Source organism: Squalius cephalus (assembly GCF_949319135.1).
Source record: "Squalius cephalus genome assembly, chromosome: 11".
NCBI lineage: Eukaryota > Metazoa > Chordata > Actinopteri > Cypriniformes > Leuciscidae > Squalius > Squalius cephalus.
Genome location: NC_137132.1, coordinates 425,001 through 447,763, shown reverse-complemented (window position 1 = coordinate 447,763; position 22,763 = coordinate 425,001). Strand labels below are relative to the sequence as shown.

The 22,763-nt window shown below is 47.6% G+C and overlaps 1 protein-coding gene across 2 annotated transcripts in view; it reads right to left on the bottom strand.

Annotated features, from left to right (window-relative positions):
* Positions 1 to 255: 255 nt before the first annotated feature.
* The window catches only part of sidt2 (SID1 transmembrane family, member 2), a 49,768-nt gene continuing 27,260 nt past the window's right edge, over positions 256 to 22,763 (bottom strand). For both annotated transcript variants that reach the window (XM_079886529.1, XM_079886530.1), the window contains 10 exons: positions 13,622 to 13,745; positions 12,885 to 13,002; positions 9,396 to 9,532; positions 8,971 to 9,079; positions 8,023 to 8,099; positions 7,749 to 7,795; positions 7,546 to 7,651; positions 7,175 to 7,285; positions 6,946 to 7,059; positions 256 to 1,239 (listed from right to left, as the gene is read on the bottom strand). In XM_079886529.1, coding sequence (XP_079742655.1) covers positions 1,177 to 1,239; positions 6,946 to 7,059; positions 7,175 to 7,285; positions 7,546 to 7,651; positions 7,749 to 7,795; positions 8,023 to 8,099; positions 8,971 to 9,079; positions 9,396 to 9,532; positions 12,885 to 13,002; positions 13,622 to 13,745 — 1,006 coding nt within the window. In that variant the 3' untranslated portion in view covers positions 256 to 1,176. The remainder of the gene's footprint in view (positions 1,240 to 6,945; positions 7,060 to 7,174; positions 7,286 to 7,545; positions 7,652 to 7,748; positions 7,796 to 8,022; positions 8,100 to 8,970; positions 9,080 to 9,395; positions 9,533 to 12,884; positions 13,003 to 13,621; positions 13,746 to 22,763) is intronic.

Here is a 22,763-nt window from a genome sequence, read left to right as displayed (position 1 = left end):
AGAGCGGCGTACGCCTTCTTTTGTGCGTACGCAACGTTTATAAATGAGGCCCCAGATCTTATTTTTCATGCCCTAGACTAGCCTAGACTAGAGTAACACAAACACATCAGTAAACATGGTAAAGGTTTTGGCACTTGCTGTATGAACACACAAAAAAATCATGTACATGATTTGAAAAGGTCAAATGGTTCTGAAAAAAAACACATCGTTTTGTATTGTTCGCCCATTGGAAATGAATGGAGACGAATTTCCTCTAGTGGAAGCGTTTGGTACTGCAGCCAAACAACATCTCACTAAAAGCTCATTTATTGAGATATCATGCTCAAATTTAAAGGTGCATTGTGTAATATTCAGGAGGATCTGTTGACAGAAATGCAATATCATATACATAACTGTTTTCAGTGGTGTATAAAGACCTCACATAATGAACCGTTGTGTGTTTATTAGCTGAGAATGAGGCATTTCTCTCTACACACACCGCGGGTCCGCTTACATCGACATGTTTCTACGGTGGCCCTGAACGGACAAACATGTTTCCTCACTATGTTGTTCTTCGCATGAAGAAGCTCGCTAAAGTCAGCGAATAAAACACTGACACAAGTCTCAGACGACGACATCACTTCCTGTCGGCCACTGTAACTTCTGTTGGGTGCAGTTCACAACCTCACCACTAGATGCCGCTAAAATTACACAGCTCTTTAAGTGAAGTGATGAAAATGTTCATTTCAGGGTCAAACACAGACGTAGACGACTGAATACAACCGTAAAAAGTCTTTATTATTCAGTAATCATTCCGTTTGTACTCAGTAAAAACATGATCTGTAATTTTTCAGACAGTGCAAAGTAGATTTTCTCCGAATCAGAATCATCATGAGATCAGTGAAGCGGCTCGGCTCGGATTTACAGTCGGAACCACACGGTCCACACACACAGAAGGCCACAGACGGACACAAATGCGAAGAGAAACAAATGAAACTGCGCTGAGATTCGCAGGGCAGGTCTGAAGCGTTAGCATGAGGGGAGGAGCTCTGGCAGTTTGACTGGCACATTCACTGTCCTATCAGCATTAGTTCCTGTATGAGGCTCCTCCCACAGTCTCTGACTGGCAGGATTTTCAGGCAGTGAGGCCTCTCATTGGTGCTGCTCTGTGATTGGCTAATCCATTATGTCTCTCCATCAGAAGACGTAGATTTTGTCTCTCTGAACCGCGTCGAGGTCGTCGTCCATCGTCAGCAGAACCTGAGACAGACAGACAGACAAACAGATGTGTGTTCATCACCAGTGTTGGGGGAAACTCATTACAAGTAACTTGAGTTACGTAATCAGATTACTTTTTCAAGTAACTAGTAAAGTAATGCATTACTTTTAAAATAAGTCACTTTGTTTTCACATTTATTGACTGACAGCTCTCTTGTCCCCATGTTGAGACAAATAAGTGCAGAGGCGTTTTGTGTGTGTGTGTGTGTGTGTGTGTGTGTGTGTGTGTGTAAACATGATGGTTATTGTAGTTTAATTGTAGAGGTTTTTTTGTTTTTATTGATAAAGTGTTAAACTTTCTCTACCTCTACTCAACTGTACTCTACCTCTACCGTACTCTACTGTACTCTACCTCTACTGTACTGTACTCTACCTCTACTGTACTCTACTGTACTCTACTGTAGTCTACCTCTACTGTACTGTACTCTACCTCTACTGTACTGTACTCTACCTCTACTGTACTCTACTGTACTCTACCTCTACCGTACTCTACTGTACTCTACCTCTACTGTACTCTATCTCCACTGTAGTCTACCTCTACTGTACTGTACTCTACCTCTACTGTACTCTACTGTACTCTACCTCTACTGTAGTCTACCTCTACTGTACTGTACTCTACCTCTACTGTACTCTACTGTACTCTACCTCTACCGTACTCTACTGTACTCTACCACTACCGTACTCTACCTCTACTGTACTGTACTCTACCTCTACTGTACTGTACTCTACTGTACTCTACCTCTACTGTACTGTACTCTACTGTACTCTACCTCTACCGTACTCTACCGTACTCTACCTCTACTGTACTGTACTCTACCTCTACTGTACTGTACCTCTACTGTACTCTACCTCTACTGTACTCTACCTCTACTGTACTCTACCTCTACTGTACTCTACCTCTACTGTACTCTACTGTACTCTACCTCTACTGTACTCTACCTCTACTGCACTCTACTGTACTCTACCTCTACCGTACTCCACCTCTACTGTACTCTACCTCTACTGTACTCTACCTCTACCGTACTCTACCTCTACCGTACTCTACCTCTACTGTACTCTACCTCTACTGCACTCTACCTCTACTGTACGCTACCTCTACTGTACTCTACCTCTACCGTACTCTACCTCTACTGTACTCTACCTCTACTCTACTGTATGCTGCCTCTACTGTACTGTACTCTACTGTACTCTACCTCTACTGTACTCTACTGTACTCTACCTCTACTGTGCTCTACTATACTCTGCCTCTACTGTACTCTACCTCTACTGTGCTCTACTGTACTCTACCTCTACTGTACTCAACCTCTACTGTACTCCACCTCTACTGTACACCACTGCACTCTACCTCTACTGTACACTACCTCTACTGTACTCTACTGTACTCTACCTCTACTGTACTCAACCTCTACTGTACTCCACCTCTACTGTACACCACTGCACTCTACCTCTACTGTACACTACCTCTACTGTACTCTACTGTACTCTACCTCTACTGTACTCTACCTCTACTGTACTCTACTGTACTCTACCCCTACTGTACTCTACTGCACTCTACTGTACTCTACCTCTACTGTACTCTACCTCTACTGTACTCTACCTCTACTGTACTCTACCTCTACTGTACTCTACTGTACTGTGCTCTACTGTACTCTACTGTACTCTACTGCACTGTACCTCTACTGTACTCTACCTCTACTGTGCTCTGCCTCTACTGTACTCTACCTCTACTGTACTCTACTGTACTCTGCCTCTATTGCATTCTACTGTACTGTATTCTACTGTACTGTATTCTACTGTACTCTACTCTACTGTACTCTACTCTACTGTACTCCACCTCTACTGTACTCTACCTCTACTGTACTCTACCTCTACTGTACTCTACCTCTACTGTACTCTACTGTACTCTACCTCCACTGTACTCTACCTCTACTGCACTCTACCTCTATTGTACTCTACTGTACTCAACCTCTATTGTACTCTACTGTACTCTATTGTACTCTACTGTACTCCACCTCTACTGTATTCTACCTCTATTGTATTCTGCTGTACTGTACTCTACTCTACTGTACTCTACTCTACTGTACTCTATCTCTACTCTACCTCTACTCTACTGTACTCTACCTCTACTGCACTCTACTGTACTCTACCTCTACTGCACTCTACTGTACTCTACTCTACTGTACTCTACCTCTATTGTACTCTACTGTACTCTACCTCTATTGTACTCCACTGTACTCTACCACGACTGTACTCTACCTCTACTGTACTGTACTCCACTGTACTCTACCTCTACTGTACTCTACTTCTACTGTACTCTACCTCTACTGTACACTACTGTACTCTACCTCTACTGTATTCTATTGTACTCCACTGTACTCTACCTCGACTGTACTCTACTCCACTGTACTCTACCTCTACTGTACTCTACTTCTACTGTACTCTACCTCTACTGTATTCTATTGCACTCCACTGTACTCTACCTCGACTGTACTGTACTCCACTGTACTCTACCTCTACTGCACTCTACTTCAACTGTACTCTACCTCTACTGTGCTCTACCTCTATTGTACTCTATCTCTACTGTACTGTACTCTACCTCTACTGTACTCTACCTCTACTGTACTGTACTCCACTGTACTCCACTGTACTCTACCTCTACTGTACTCTACCTCTACTGTACACTACCTCTACTGTACTCTACCTCTACTGTACCCTACCTCTACTGTACTCTACTGCACTCTACTGTACTCTGCTCTACTGTACTCACTCTACTCTACTGTACTCCACTGTAATCTACCTCTACTGTACTCTACCTCTACTGTACACCACTGTACTCTACATCTACTGTACTCTACCTCTACTATACTCTACCTCTACTGTACTCTACCTCTACTGTACTCTACCTCTACTGTACTCTACCTCTACTGTACTCTACCTCTACTGTACTCTACCTCTACTGCACACTACTGTACTCTACGTCTACTGTACTATACCTCTACTGTACTCTACTTCTACTGTACTCTACCTCTATTGTACTCTACTGTACTCTACCTCTACTGCACTCTACTGTACTGTACTCTACTGTACTCTACTTTTACTGTACTCTACCTCTATTGTACTCTACCTCTACTGTACTGTACTCTACCTCTACTGTACTGTACTCTACTTTTACTGTACTCTACCTCTATTGTACTCTATTGTACTCTACCTCTACTGTACCCTACCTCACTGTACTCTACTGCACTCCACCTCTACTGTACTCTACCTCTACTGTACTCTACTGTACTGTACCCTACCTTACTGTACTGTACCCTACCTCACTGTACTCTACCTCTACTGTACTCTACCTCTACTGTACTCTACCTCTACTGTACTCTACCTCTACTGTACTCTACTGCACTCCACCTCTACTGTACTCTACTGTACTCTACTGTACTGTACCCTACCTTGCTGTACTGTACCCTACCTCACTGTGCTCTACTGTGCTCTACCTCTACTGTGCTCTACCTCTACTGTACTGTACTCTACTGTACTCTACCTCTACTGTACTCTACCTCTACTGTACTCTACCTCTACTGTACTCTACCTCTACTGTACTCTCCTGTACAAGACTGTACTCCACTGCACTCTAATGTACTTTACCTCTACTGTACTCTACTGTACTCTACCTCTACTGTACTCTACTGTACTGTACCCTACCTTTCTGTACTGTACCCTACCTCACTGTACTCTACTGTGCTCTACCTCTACTGTACTGTACTCTACTGTACTCTACCTCTACTGTACTCTACCTCTACTGTACTCTCCTGTACAATACTGTACTCTACTGCACTCTAATGTACTTTACCTCTACTGTACTCTACTGTACTCTACCTCTACTGTACTCTCCTGTACAAGACTGCACTCTACTGCACTCTACTGTACTCTACTGTACTACACTGTACTTTACCTTTACTGTACTCTAATGTACTTTACCTCTACTGTACACTGATGTACTTTACCTTTACTGTACTCTACTGTACACTAATGTACTCTACCTCTACTGTACTCTACTGTACACTAATGTACTCTACCTCCACTGTACTCTACTGTACACTAATGCACTCTACCTCTACTGTACTCTACCTCTACTGTACTCTCCTGTACAATACTGTACTCTACTGCACTCTAATGTACTTTACCTCTACTGTACTCTACTGTACACTAATGTACTTTACCTTTACTGTACTCTACTGCACACTAATGTACTCTACCTCCACTGTACACTACTGCACTCTAGTGTACTTTACCTCTACTGTACTCTACTGTACACAAATGTACTCTAGCTCTACTGTACTCTACTGTACACCAATGTACTCTACCTCTACTGTACTCTACTGTACACTAATGCACTCTACCTCCACTGTACACTACTGCACTCTAATGTACTTTACCTCTACTGTACTCTACTGTACACTAATGTACTTTACCTTTACTGTACTCTAATGTACTTTACCTCTACTGTACACTAATGTACTTTACCTTTACTGTACTCTACTGTACACTAATGTACTCTACCTCTACTGTACTCTACTGTACACTAATGTACTCTACCTCCACTGTACACTACTGCACTCTAATGTACTTTACCTCTACTGTACTCTACTGTACACCAATGTACTTTACCTTTACTGTACTCTACTGTACACTAATGTACTCTACCTCTACTGTACACTACACTACTGCACTCTAATGTACTTTACCTCTACTGTACACTGATGTACTTTACCTTTACTGTACTCTACTGTACACTACTGCACTCTAATGTACTTTACCTCTACTGTACTCTACTGTACACTGATGTACTTTACCTTTACTGTACTCTACTGTACACTGATGTACTCTACCTCTACTGCACTCTACTATACACTACTGCACTCTACTATAACGCAATATTGTAACACATTAAATCTCTAAAAAATTAACTAAGTAACGCAATTAGTCACTTTTTAAGGGGGTAACGCAATATTGTAACGCATTAATTATCTAAAAAATTAATTAAGTAACGCAATTAGTTACTTTTTATGGGAGTAACACAATATTGTAACATTAATTCTCTAAAAAATTAACTAAGTAACGCAATTAGTTACTTTTTATGGGAGTAACACAATATTGTAACACATTAATTCTCTAAAAAATTAACTAAGTAACGCAATTAGTCACTTTTTAAGGGAGTAACGCAATATTGTAACGCATTAATTATCTAAAAAATGAACTAAGTAATGCAATTAGTTAATTTTTATGGGAGTAACGCAATATTGTAACGCATTAATTATCTAAAAAATTAACTAAGTAACGCAATTACTTACTTTTTAAGGGAGTAACGCAATATTATAACGCATTAATTATCTAAAAAATTAACTAAGTAACGCAATTACTTTTTAAGGGAGTAACGCAATATTGTAACGCATTAATTATCAAAAAATTAACTAAGTAACGCAATTACTTACTTTTTAAGGGAGTAACGCAATATTATAACACATTCATTCTCTAAAAAAGTAACGTAAAGTAACGCAATTAGTTACTTTTTAAGGAAGTAACGCAGTATTGTAACATTACTTTTCAAAGTAACTTTCCCCAGCACTGTTCATCTGCCAGGATTATTCTCTAGTTTAGTCTGGTTTGGCTTTGACGGATGTTTGGACTCACCAGGAAGGATCCGAACATGGCGATGGACGACAGAAAGTGCCAGATGTCGTGGTCATCGAAGAAGGAGAGCAGAATACACTCGCGGTTGTGCTCGCGAGACTCCGCTGGGGTTTTCTGGACACACACATGGAGTCTGATCAACACAAGTGTGTGTGTGTGTGTGTGTGTGTGTGTGTGTGTGACTGAGTGTGAGAGTATGAGTGTGTGTGAGAGTGTGTGTGTGACTCACCTGCCATGTACTAAGCCCCTGAAAGAAGAAGAACAGAGCGAAGCCCCAAACCACAGCAGTGAAGAGGATACACACCAGAGCCAGACACTTGATACGCTCACCGCTGCGCAGCTACACACACACACACACACACACACACACACACAGTAAAATCATGTCAAATACAAAGATCTTCAAAGATCTGAATGAGACTAACAGAGATTTAATCGATCATGACCACAGGAAGTAGCATCAGTGTGTGATGATGTCATGACCACAGGAAGTAGCATCAGTGTGTGATGATGTCATGACCACAGGAAGTAGCATCAGTGTGTGATGATGTCATGACCACAGGAAGTAGCATCAGTGTGTGATGATGTCATAGCACGCACCTTCATGATGATGTAAAAGGCGAAGTACAGCAGAAGGTTACAGATGCCGATGGCCAGCAGGTACGAGGCGAAGTCGTTGGGTCGTTTGATGAGGCCGTACGCCGCCCTGCACACACACACACACACACACACACGGGTCATACGTGTGCTCGGGTCCATGTGATCGAGAGAGATGATGATGATGTTGATATAGTGTTACTCACAGTGACCAGTTCACAATGTTTCCCATCACCAGCAGGACCATCCGGTCCTAAAGACAAACACACACGTCAGACACAGATATACTGCTGCTGTATGTGTGTGTGTGTGTGTGTGTGTGTGTGTGTGTGTGTGTGTGAGAGAGAGAGAGAGAGAGAGAGAGAGAGAGAGAGAGAGAGTGAGTGTGAGTGTGTGTGTGAGTTAGTGTGTGAAAGAGTTTGAGTGTGTGAGAGAGTGTGTGTGTGAGTGAGAGTGTGTGTGTGTGTGTGTTGTACTCACGATGTACATGGGTCCACTGCACTGACGAATACAGTCTGTGTAGATCACATTCAATATCCTGCGCAAGATCCCAGAGTCTGAAACACACACACACACACACACACACACACACACACACACACACACACACACAAAGAGAGAGATTAAGTAAAACACACCATCAGTTTGTCCTGCTGAATGTAGGTTCAGTCTAGGGATGGCGAAAACTACAAATTTTCTTGACCGACCACCGAGCCTCATTGGCCGGTTGAAACCGGTTAACCGATTAGTTTAAAATATGCTACGCTATTTGAAATAACAGCCATTTCGAGCCGCGCCTGCAATTTCGCAACTCTGTCGCATCTCTCTGCCGCTCTGCCTCTCGCTCACACACACACACTGCCCCAGCGTCGCCCTTCCACTCACGTCACTTTTTTTAAATCCCCTACAGTGCGAAACATGAGTCCCGCAAACACGGCAGACAAATCGGAGGACAAATGGCTCCTTAGTTTCGATATGGTTTGGGTACAAGGTGATCGCGTTGAAAATAAAGGCGTTTGTCTAGCGTTAGAAGCTCATTTGAAACATTGCCGCGGCTCATTTAAGAAAATGACAGCTCTGAAGAGACGCCGATTTAGTTTGAGGTAGTGCTAACAATAATAAAGAAAGATGATGATCATCATCACCTTATAAGTACAAACAGGCGAGTTATGAAAAATTGAGTGTGAGGGATTTGTTCACTTCACACAAAAAGATCTTGGAATGAGATGGCTAACTGTAGTAGCGTTTAGTCCACTGTCTATAATAGCCCAATTTAGAGATCACTTTTTTTTACATTTTTTTTTTTACCGACTACCGACAACTTTGATCGGTTAACGTTGATACAGTCAACCATCGGTCAAACGGTCATCGGTTAACATCCCTAGTTCAGTGTGTGTGTGTGTGTGTGTGTGTGTGTGTGTGACTCACCGAGTCTCCAGCGGCCCATGTAGTAGAGCTGAGTGCTCAGGAGCATCGTGGCCAGGATGTGTATCACAGAGAAAACGATCCAGAACACCGTGTTACCTTTACCAAACACCTGACACACACACACACACAGGTTTGTTTGACTCATCTCATTGACATCCAGTGATATTTTCTGAGTGTGTGTGCGCGTGTGAGAGTGAGTGTGTGTGCGCGTGTGAGAGTGAGTATGTGTGTGTGTGTGTGTGTGTGTGTGAGAGTGAGTGTGTGTGCGCGTGTATGAGAGTGAGTGTGTGTGCGCGTGTATGAGAGTGAGTGTGTGAGAGTGTCTGAGTGTGTGTGTGTGAGTGTGTGTGTGTGTGAGAGTGAGTGTATGTATGAGAGTGAGTATGTGTGAGTGAGTGAGTGAGTGAGTGAGTGTGTGTTCTCACCACCCCCAGCACAGAGAAGAATATAACCGCAGCCAGGCATGCGTAAGCTGAGTAAGCGCTGGCGTTGATGTCCGGGTGTCTCTTCTGATAAAGCTTCAACATACACAGTCCAGCGATCATATACATGAACGACGTGTCTGAAACACACACACACACACACACACACACACACACACACAAAGATACAATTAGATCAGAAAAGTTTTATTTTGCTCCTAAAATTTCAAGTTAAGTCACCATAAATAAAAATCTATGTTCTAAATTCAAGTTAGACGCCAACATCTCAACATCCAATCAACATCCGGCACACAAAATCAAGTAATGTAATGTAGAACCCTTTCTCTGTAATGTAGAACCCTTTCTCTGTAATGTAGAACCCTTCATCTGTAATGTAGAACACTTTATCTGTAAAGTAGAACCCTTTATCTGTATTGTAGAACCCTTTAATGTAGAACCCTTTATCTGTAATGTGGAACCCTTTAACTGTATTGTAGAACCCTTTATCTGTATTGTAGAACCCTTTATCTGTAATGTAGAACCCTTCATCTGTAATGTAGAACACTATCTGTATTGAAGAACCCTTCATCTGTAATGTAGAACACTTTATCTGTAATGTGGAACCCTTTATCTGTAATGTAGAACCATTTATCTGTAATGTAGAACCATTTATCTGTATTGTAGACCCTTTATCTGTATTGTAGAACCCTTCATCTGTAATGTAGAACCCTTCATCTGTAATGTAGAACCCTTTATCTGTAATGTAGAACACTTTCTCTGTAATGTAGAACACTATCTGTATTGAAGAACCCTTCATCTGTAATGTAGAACCCTTCATCTGTAATGTAGAACCCTTTATCTGTAATGTAGAACACTTTCTCTGTAATGTAGAACCCTTTATCTGTAGTGTAGAACACTTTATCTGTAATGTAGAACACTATCTGTATTGAAGAACCCTTCATCTGTAATGTAGAACCCTTCATCGGTAATGTAGAACCCTTTATCTGTAATGTAGAATCCTTTATCTGTAATGTAGAACCCTTTATCTGTAATGTAGAACACTTTCTCTGTAATGTACAACACTATCTGTATTGAAGAACCCTTCATCTGTAATGTAGAACCCTTCATCGGTAATGTAGAACCCTTCATCTGTAATGTAGAATCCTTTATCTGTAATGTAGAACCCTTCATCTGTAATGTAGAACCCTTTATCTGTAATGTAGAACCCTTTATCTGTAATGTAGAATCCTTTATCTGTAATGTAGAACCCTTCATCTGTAATGTAGAATCCTTTATCTGTAATGTAGAACCCTTCATCGGTAATGTAGATCCCTTTATCTGTAATGTAGAACCCTTTATCTGTATTGTAGAATCCTTTATCTGTAATGTAGAACACTTTCTCTATAATGTAGAACACTTTATCTGTAATGTAGAACACTATCTGTATTGAAGAACCCTTCATCTGTAATTTAGAACCCTTTATCTGTAATGTAGAACACTATCTGTATTGAAGAACCCTTCATCTGTAATGTAGAACCCTTTATCTGTATTGTAGAACCCTTTATCTGTATTGTAGAACCCTTCATCTGTAATGTAGAACCCTTCATCTGTAATGCAGAACCCTTCATCTGTAATGTAGAACCCTTCATCTGTAGTGTAGAACACTTTATCTGTAATGTAGAACACTATCTGTATTGAAGAACCCTTCATCTGTAATATAGAACCCTTTATCTGTATTGTAGAACCCTTCATCTGTAATGTAGAACCCTTCATCTGTAATGTAGAACACTTTATCTGTAATGTAGAACCCTTCATCTGTATTGAAGAACCCTTCATCTGTAATGTAGAACCCTTTATCTGTATTGTAGAACCCTTTATCTGTAATGTAGAACCCTTTATCTGTAATGTAGAACCCTGTAGAACCCTTCATCTGTAATGTAGAACCCTTCATCTGTAACGTAGAACCCATTATCTGTATTGTTGAACCCTTCATCTGTAATGTAGAACCCATTATCTGTATTGTAGAACCCTTCATCTGTATTGTAGAACCCTTCATCTGTATTGTAGAACCCTTCATCTGTAATGTAGAACCCTTCATCTGTAATGTAGAACCCTTCATCTGTAATGTAGAACACTTTATCTGTAATGTAGAACACTATCTGTATTGAAGAACCCTTCATCTGTAATGTAGAACCCTTCATCTGTAATGTAGAACCCTTCATCGGTAATGTAGAACCCTTTATCTGTAATGTAGAATCCTTTATCTGTAATGTAGAACCCTTTATCTGTAATGTAGAACCCTTTATCTGTAATGTAGTACACTTTATCTGTAATGTAGAACCCTTTATCTGTATTGTAGAACCCTTTATCTGTAATGTAGAACCCTTTCTCTATAATGTAGAACACTTTATCTGTAATGTAGAACACTATCTGTATTGAAGAACCCTTCATCTGTAATGCAGAACCCTTCATCTGTATTGTAGAACCCTTTATCTGTATTGTAGAACCCTAATGTAGAACCCTTTATCTGTATTGTAGAACCCTTCGTCTGTAATGTAGAACCCTTTATCTGTATTGTAGAACCCTTCATCTGTAATGTAGAACCCTTTATCTGTAATGCTCCATTACTAGAACGGATCGCAGTTGATCCACACTTCGGCACGCATGCGATTCACGGATTAAATGCTAAATTTATCCATCATAGAGTGAAAGTTTATCATTAGGACGTGTTTTGTCTTGGCAATTTACATATTCAAACAATTTTAAATACAGAAGAAGAGGCGAAAATCAGGACTCGGGCGATTTCAACATTAATATGATTGTTATTAACACTGAACTGATTCCTCTTTCGCGTTTCCTTGCCCTTGAACAGACACACACACAGTTCTGTCTAAACACCCGTCTCGGCCAGAGTTCTCTCGGTTCTGTCATCAGTGAACAGTTGAGGAGGAAACCGGATGTGTGTCAGTTTATTCGGTCTTAAAGGGACAGTAGCCTAATATTCCTGCTGTTCTCTGTCATTAATGCTGATAAAACAACAGCTTTAACAAAGATGAAACTTTATTTAATTTCTACAGTGAACAAATAGTGTGATTTAACATTTAGGCTTAATTATTAATCTCTGTACCTGAACACTATTAGACTGTAACTTTGTTATTTAGTGTTCATCTCTGCTTGTACTTTGTGTATTTGTTCTTATTTTATTACTGACTGTTCACTTGTTTTTAAATAATGCTAGTAGTTTTTGATGTGGTATTGAAGAACTTCAAGTGAGCTTTAAGCAATAAATGAGAAGCAAAGTTACCCCCCCCCCCCATATATATATATGTATATTTTTATTTTTATGCTGATCCAAAAAATTATCCGATCCGTGGCTCAAATATGTTCCAAACCATGAATTTTGGGATCAGTTCCACCACTACTGTTACACAGTGACATGTGATGCTCTGAGATCTCTGACACACACACACACACACACACACACACACTCACCGAACTGGAAGTTGGTGTAGTTGGGACACACGTGGTAACAGGCGCTCAGCAGCCCCTCCATCATCAGAGCCGTGCCCATAGCGTAATACAGGCCGAAGTGCTTCGGGATCCCACACTCCTGAAACACACACACACACACACACACACACACACACACACACACACACACACACACAGACGTCAGTTACAGCGTCAGTGTGGACCCGGTGTGTGTCTCTGCTCACACACACTCACCACAGTGTTGCTGTCGTGTCGCTCCAGCACTGCTCCCACACACACACACACACACACACACACACACACTCACTCAGTCAGTCACTCAGTCACTCAGTCACTCACACACTCACTCACACACTCACTCACTCACACACTCACACACTCACTCACACACTCACACACTCACTTACACACTCACACTCACTCACACACACTCACACACACACTCACTCACACACACTCACACACACACTCACACACTCACTCACACTCACACACACACACACACTCACACTCACACTCTCACACTCACACACTCACTCACTCACTCACTCACTCACACTCACACACACACACACACACACACTCACACACTCACACACTCACACACACACTCACACACTCACACACACACTCACTCACTCACTCACTCACTCACTCACTCACTCACTCACTCACTCACTCTCACTCACTCACTCACTCACTCTCACACTCTCTAACTCACTCACTCACTCACTCACCAAGGCGTGTGTGTCGTGTCTCTCCAGGGCTCGGTTGTGCAGGATGTCCCGCTGGAGCACGATGAGCAGGAACAGCAGACCCAGCAGAACATAACCCAGGTTACTCAGGATGTTGTTGAACGAGCTGAACACATCAGACACAGAGCAGGTTATGTACCTGTGACAGATCCACAGCGAGAACCATAACCATATCTAACCTAACCCTAACCCATAACTATATCTAACCTAACCCTAACCCATAACCATATCTAACCTAACCCTAACCCATAACTATATCTAACCTAACCCTAACCCATAACTATATCTAACCTAACCCTAACCCATAACCATATCTAACTTAACCCTAACCCATAACCATATCTAACCTAACCCTAACCCATAACTACATCAGCGCTCACGTCAGCGGAGGATGAGACCGTATCCTCCTCATCACTGCGCCACATGACGCTTACTGAGAATTATGGGTGTAACTTCCGTTAAGCTGTGAATAATCAGTGAAAGACTCGCTCTATGGACGCAATTATATATATTTTTAAACTGTGTACAATGACATCACATTATATATTATTATAATTCTTATATATTATTCTGTATTATGTAACATAACGTTGCCTTAATCAAAAATGGTCATTAACTTCAGCATTGCGTGACACTATTCAGAGTGGTTTCCGTCATTCTGACAGATAATAAACTGTACCTGTGAAAACACACCTGGACAGAGGCGTGAGGATTAGAGGAGAAGACCGAGAGATTCCAGTGAATTATTAATGGCATATATCATATATGTAATATGTATATGTTGTCCTTTTTCATACTATTACAGCTGAATGCAAAGGGAAAAAAGAAAGTGATCCTGAGGAGAAGAAAGCAGCGGCTGATACGAGCTCTTGCCGTAGATATTCTTGTCATAACGTCACGTTAAAATACCAGGTGTACGTTATTCTCACGTTACTCTTAAATAAATCATGAAGGGACACCGACAGCTCATCCAGTCAGACTGACGGACACGCTTTATTCCTGATGATTTCAAATGATTCGTTTCAGTCTTTGTGAATGGAAGTTCCCCAAACCGGAAGTGCCACCCATAATTCAACACGCAGTGACATCATCAGGAATAAGGAGGATTCCGATTGGCTGCCAATGTTTTATCGTTCATCAGCTGAAAACAAAAACACTCTGAGAGTGATCCAGCGATACTGATGTGGCCTTGCGCTACGCCATCGCTGCGGTACTGATGTGGCCTTGCGCTACGCCATCGCTGCGGTACTGATGTGGCCTTGCGCTACGCCATCGCTGCGGTACTGATGTGGCCTTGCGCTACGCCATCGCTGCGGTACTGATGTGGCCTTGCGCTACGCCATCGCTGCGGTACTGATGTGGCCTTGCACTACACCATCGCTGCGGTACTGATGTGGCCTTGCACTACACCATCGCTGCGGTACTGATGTGGCCTTGCACTACACCATCGCTGCGGTACTGATGTGGCCTTGCACTACACCATCGCTGCGGTACTGATGTGGCCTTGCACTACACCATCGCTGCGGTACTGATGTGGCCTTGCACTACACCATCGCTGCGGTACTGATGTGGCCTTGCACTACACCATCGCTGCGGTACTGATGTGGCCTTGCACTACACCATCGCTGCGGTACTGATGTGGCCTTGCGCTACGCCATCGCTGCGGTACTGATGTGGCCTTGCACTACACCATCGCTGCGGTACTGATGTGGCCTTGCGCTACGCCATCGCTGCGGTACTGATGTGGCCTTGCACTACACCATCGCTGCAGTACTGATGTGGCCTTGCACTACGCCATCGCTGCGGTACTGATGTGGCCTTGCGCTACACCATCGCTGCGGTACTGATGTGGCCTTGCACTACACCATCGCTGCGGTACTGATGTGGCCTTGCACTACACCATCGCTGCGGTACTGATGTGGCCTTGCACTACACCATCGCTGCGGTACTGATGTGGCCTTGCGCTACACCATCGCTGCGGTACTGATGTGGCCTTGCACTACACCATCGCTGCGGTACTGATGTGGCCTTGCGCTACACCATCGCTGCGGTACTGATGTGGCCTTGCGCTACACCATCGCTGCGGTACTGATGTGGCCTTGCACTACACCATCGCTGCGGTACTGATGTGGCCTTGCACTACACCATCGCTGCGGTACTGATGTGGCCTTGCACTACACCATCGCTGCGGTACTGATGTGGCCTTGCGCTACGCCATCGCTGCGGTACTGATGTGGCCTTGCGCTACACCATCGCTGCGGTACTGATGTGGCCTTGCGCTACACCATCGCTGCGGTACTGATGTGGCCTTGCACTACGCCATCGCTGCGGTACTGATGTGGCCTTGCACTACGCCATCGCTGCGGTACTGATGTGGCCTTGCACTACGCCATCGCTGCGGTACTGATGTGGCCTTGCACTACGCCATCGCTGCGATACTGATGTGGCCTTGCACTACGCCATCGCTGCGGTACTGATGTGGCCTTGCACTACACCATCGCTGCAATACTGATGTGGCCTTGCACTACACCATCGCTGCAATACTGATGTGGCCTTGCACTACACCATCGCTGCGGTACTGATGTGGCCTTGCACTACACCATCGCTGCGGTACTGATGTGGCCTTGCACTACACCATCGCTGCGGTACTGATGTGGCCTTGCACTACGCCATCGCTGCGGTACTGATGTGGCCTTGCACTACACCATCGCTGCGGTACTGATGTGGCCTTGCACTACGCCATCGCTGCGGTACTGATGTGGCCTTGCGCTACACCATCGCTGCGGTACTGATGTGGCCTTGCGCTACACCATCGCTGCGGTACTGATGTGGCCTTGCACTACACCATCGCTGCGGTACTGATGTGGCCTTGCGCTACACCATCGCTGCGGTACTGATGTGGCCTTGCGCTACACCATCGCTGCGGTACTGATGTGGCCTTGCACTACACCATCGCTGCGGTACTGATGTGGCCTTGCGCTACACCATCGCTGCGGTACTGATGTGGCCTTGCGCTACACCATCGCTGCGGTACTGATGTGGCCTTGCGCTACACCATCGCTGCGGTACTGATGTGGCCTTGCGCTACACCATCGCTGCGGTACTGATGTGGCCTTGCGCTACACCATCGCTGCGGTACTGATGTGGCCTTGCACTACACCATCGCTGCGGTACTGATGTGGCCTTGCGCTACACCATCGCTGCGGTACTGATGTGGCCTTGCGCTACGCCATCGCTGCGGTACTGATGTGGCCTTGCGCTACGCCATCGCTGCGGTACTGATGTGGCCTTGCGCTACGCCATCGCTGCGGTACTGATGTGGCCTTGCACTACACCATCGCTGCGGTACTGATGTGGCCTTGCACTACACCATCGCTGCGGTACTGATGTGGCCTTGCGCTACACCATCGCTGCGGTACTGATGTGGCCTTGCGCTACGCCATCGCTGCGGTACTGATGTGGCCTTGCACTACGCCATCGCTGCGGTACTGATGTGGCCTTGCGCTACACCATCGCTGCGGTACTGATGTGGCCTTGCGCTACGCCATCGCTGCGGTACTGATGTGGCCTTGCACTACACCATCGCTGCGGTACTGATGTGGCCTTGCGCTACACCATCGCTGCGGTACTGATGTGGCCTTGCACTACGCCATCGCTGCGGTACTGATGTGGCCTTGCACTACACCATCGCTGCGGTACTGATGTGGCCTTGCGCTACGCCATCGCTGCGGTACTGATGTGGCCTTGCACTACACCATCGCTGCGGTACTGATGTGGCCTTGCACTACACCATCGCTGCGGTACTGATGTGGCCTTGCGCTACGCCATCGCTGCGGTACTGATGTGGCCTTGCACTACACCATCGCTGCGGTACTGATGTGGCCTTGCACTACACCATCGCTGCGGTACTGATGTGGCCTTGCGCTACGCCATCGCTGCGGTACTGATGTGGCCTTGCGCTACGCCATCGCTGCGGTACTGATGTGGCCTTGCACTACACCATCGCTGCGGTACTGATGTGGCCTTGCGCTACACCATCGCTGCGGTACTGATGTGGCCTTGCACTACACCATCGCTGCGGTACTGATGTGGCCTTGCACTACGCCATCGCTGCGGTACTGATGTGGCCTTCACTACGCCATCGCTGCGGTACTGATGTGGCCTTGCACTACGCCATCGCTGCGGTACTGATGTGGCCTTGCGCTACGCCATCGCTGCGGTACTGATGTGGCCTTGCGCTACACCATCGCTGCGGTACTGATGTGGCCTTGCACTACGCCATCGCTGCGGTACTGATGTGGCCTTGCACTACGCCATCGCCGCGGTACTGATGTGGCCTTGCACTACGCCATCGCCGCGGTACTGATGTGGCCTTGCACTACACCATCGCTGCGGTACTGATGTGGCCTTGCACTACGCCATCGCCGCGGTACTGATGTGGCCTTGCACTACACCATCGCTGCGGTACTGATGTGGCCTTGCACTACACCATCGCTGCGGTACTGATGTGGCCTTGCACTACACCATCGCTGCGGTACTGATGTGGCCTTGCGCTACACCATCGCTGCGGTACTGATGTGGCCTTGCACTACGCCATCGCCGCGGTACTGATGTGGCCTTGCACTACACCATCGCTGCGGTACTGATGTGGCCTTGCACTACACCATCGCTGCGGTACTGATGTGGCCTTGCACTACGCCATCGCCGCGGTACTGATGTGGCCTTGCACTACACCATCGCTGCGATACTGATGTGGCCGCGGTACTGATGTGGCCTTGCACTACACCATCGCCGCGATACTGATGTGGCCTTGCACTACACCATCGCTGCGATACTGATGTGGCCTTGCACTACACCATCGCTGCGGTACTGATGTGGCCTTGCGCTACGCCATCGCTGCGGTACTGATGTGGCCTTGCGCTACACCATCGCTGCGGTACTGATGTGGCCTTGCGCTACGCCATCGCTGCGGTACTGATGTGGCCTTGCACTACACCATCGCTGCGGTACTGATGTGGCCTTGCACTACACCATCGCTGCGATACTGATGTGGCCTTGCACTACACCATCGCTGCGGTACTGATGTGGCCTTGCGCTACACCATCGCTGCGGTACTGATGTGGCCTTGCACTACACCATCGCTGCGATACTGATGTGGCCTTGCACTACACCATCGCTGCGGTACTGATGTGGCCTTGCACTACACCATCGCTGCGGTACTGATGTGGCCTTGCACTACACCATCGCTGCGGTACTGATGTGGCCTTGCACTACACCATCGCTGCGGTACTGATGTGGCCTTGCACTACACCATCGCTGCGGTACTGATGTGGCCTTGCACTACACCATCGCTGCGATACTGATGTGGCCTTGCACTACACCATCGCTGCGGTACTGATGTGGCCTTGCACTACACCATCGCTGCGGTACTGATGTGGCCTTGCGCTACACCATCGCTGCGGTACTGATGTGGCCTTGCGCTACGCCATCGCTGCGGTACTGATGTGGCCTTGCACTACGCCATCGCTGCGGTACTGATGTGGCCTTGCACTACACCATCGCTGCGGTACTGATGTGGCCTTGCGCTACGCCATCGCTGCGGTACTGATGTGGCCTTGCGCTACGCCATCGCTGCGGTACTGATGTGGCCTTGCGCTACACCATCGCTGCGGTACTGATGTGGCCTTGCGCTACGCCATCGCTGCGGTACTGATGTGGCCTTGCGCTACGCCATCGCTGCGGTACTGATGTGGCCTTGCGCTACGCCATCGCTGCGGTACTGATGTGGCCTTGCGCTACGCCATCGCTGCGGTACTGATGTGGCCTTGCACTACACCATCGCTGCGGTACTGATGTGGCCTTGCACTACACCATCGCTGCGGTACTGATGTGGCCTTGCACTACACCATCGCTGCGGTACTGATGTGGCCTTGCACTACACCATCGCTGCGGTACTGATGTGGCCTTGCGCTACGCCATCGCTGCGGTACTGATGTGGCCTTGCACTACACCATCGCTGCAGTACTGATGTGGCCTTGCACTACGCCATCGCTGCGGTACTGATGTGGCCTTGCGCTACACCATCGCTGCGGTACTGATGTGGCCTTGCGCTACGCCATCGCTGCGGTACTGATGTGGCCTTGCACTACACCATCGCTGCGGTACTGATGTGGCCTTGCGCTACGCCATCGCTGCAGTACTGATGTGGCCTTGCGCTACGCCATCGCTGCGGTACTGATGTGGCCTTGCGCTACACCATCGCTGCGGTACTGATGTGGCCTTGAGCTACGCCATCGCTGCGGTACTGATGTGGCCTTGCGCTACGCCATCGCTGCGGTACTGATGTGGCCTTGCACTACACCATCGCTGCGGTACTGATGTGGCCTTGCGCTACGCCATCGCTGCGGTACTGATGTGGCCTTGCGCTACGCCATCGCTGCGGTACTGATGTGGCCTTGCACTACACCATCGCTGCGGTACTGATGTGGCCTTGCGCTACGCCATCGCTGCGGTACTGATGTGGCCTTGCGCTACGCCATCGCTGCGGTACTGATGTGGCCTTGCACTACACCATCGCTGCGGTACTGATGTGGCCTTGCGCTACGCCATCGCTGCGGTACTGATGTGGCCTTGCACTACACCATCGCTGCAGTACTGATGTGGCCTTGCACTACGCCATCGCTGCGGTACTGATGTGGCCTTGCGCTACACCATCGCTGCGGTACTGATGTGGCCTTGCACTACGCCATCGCTGCGGTACTGATGTGGCCTTGCGCTACGCCATCGCTGCGGTACTGATGTGGCCTTGCGCTACGCCATCGCTGCGGTACTGATGTGGCCTTGCGCTACGCCATCGCTGCGGTACTGATGTGGCCTTGCACTACGCCATCGCTGCGGTACTGATGTGGCCTTGCACTACACCATCGCTGCGGTACTGATGTGGCCTTGCGCTACGCCATCGCTGCGGTACTGATGTGGCCTTGCGCTACGCCATCGCTGCGGTACTGATGTGGCCTTGCGCTACACCATCGCTGCGGTACTGATGTGGCCTTGCACTACACCATCGCTGCGGTACTGATGTGGCCTTGCGCTACGCCATCGCTGCGGTACTGATGTGGCCTTGCACTACACCATCGCTGCGGTACTGATGTGGCCTTGCGCTACGCCATCGCTGCGGTACTGATGTGGCCTTGCGCTACGCCATCGCTGCGGTACTGATGTGGCCTTGCACTACACCATCGCTGCGGTACTGATGTGGCCTTGCACTACACCATCGCTGCGGTACTGATGTGGCCTTGCGCTACGCCATCGCTGCGGTACTGATGTGGCCTTGCACTACACCATCGCTGCGGTACTGATGTGGCCTTGCGCTACGCCATCGCTGCGGTACTGATGTGGCCTTGCACTACACCATCGCTGCGGTACTGATGTGGCCTTGCACTACACCATCGCTGCGGTACTGATGTGGCCTTGCGCTACGCCATCGCTGCGGTACTGATGTGGCCTTGCGCTACGCCATCGCTGCGGTACTGATGTGGCCTTGCACTACACCATCGCTGCGGTACTGATGTGGCCTTGCACTACACCATCGCTGCGGTACTGATGTGGCCTTGCACTACACCATCGCTGCGGTACTGATGTGGCCTTGCACTACACCATCGCTGCGATACTGATGTGGCCTTGCACTACACCATCGCTGCGGTACTGATGTGGCCTTGCACTACGCCATCGCTGCGGTACTGATGTGGCCTTGCACTACACCATCGCTGCGATACTGATGTGGCCTTGCGCTACGCCATCGCTGCGATACTGATGTGGCCTTGCACTACACCATCGCTGCGGTACTGATGTGGCCTTGCACTACGCCATCGCTGCGGTACTGATGTGGCCTTGCACTACACCATCGCTGCGGTACTGATGTGGCCTTGCGCTACGCCATCGCTGCGGTACTGATGTGGCCTTGCACTACACCATCGCTGCGGTACTGATGTGGCCTTGCACTACGCCATCGCTGCGGTACTGATGTGGCCTTGCGCTACGCCATCGCTGCGATACTGATGTGGCCTTGCACTACACCATCGCTGCGGTACTGATGTGGCCTTGCACTACGCCATCGCCGCGGTACTGATGTGGCCTTGCACTACACCATCGCTGCGGTACTGATGTGGCCTTGCACTACGCCATCGCTGCGGTACTGATGTGGCCTTGCACTACGCCATCGCTGCGGTACTGATGTGGCCTTGCACTACGCCATCGCTGCGGTACTGATGTGGCCTTGCACTACACCATCGCTGCGATACTGATGTGGCCTTGCACTACACCATCGCTGCGATACTGATGTGGCCTTGCGCTACGCCATCGCTGCGGTACTGATGTGGCCTTGCACTACGCCATCGCTGCGGTACTGATGTGGCCTTGCGCTACGCCATCGCTGCGGTACTGATGTGGCCTTGCGCTACACCATCGCTGCGGTACTGATGTGGCCTTGCACTACGCCATCGCTGCGGTACTGATGTGGCCTTGCACTACGCCATCGCTGCGGTACTGATGTGGCCTTGCACTACGCCATCGCTGCGGTACTGATGTGGCCTTGCACTACACCATCGCTGCGGTACTGATGTGGCCTTGCACTACACCATCGCTGCGGTACTGATGTGGCCTTGCACTACACCATCGCTGCGGTACTGATGTGGCCTTGCACTACGCCATCGCTGCGGTACTGATGTGGCCTTGCACTACACCATCGCTGCGGTACTGATGTGGCCTTGCACTACACCATCGCTGCGGTACTGATGTGGCCTTGCGCTACACCATCGCTGCGGTACTGATGTGGCCTTGCACTACACCATCGCTGCGGTACTGATGTGGCCTTGCGCTACGCCATCGCTGCGGTACTGATGTGGCCTTGCGCTACACCATCGCTGCGGTACTGATGTGGCCTTGCACTACACCATCGCTGCGGTACTGATGTGGCCTTGCACTACACCATCGCTGCGGTACTGATGTGGCCTTGCGCTACACCATCGCTGCGGTACTGATGTGGCCTTGCACTACACCATCGCTGCGGTACTGATGTGGCCTTGCGCTACGCCATCGCTGCGGTACTGATGTGGCCTTGCACTAC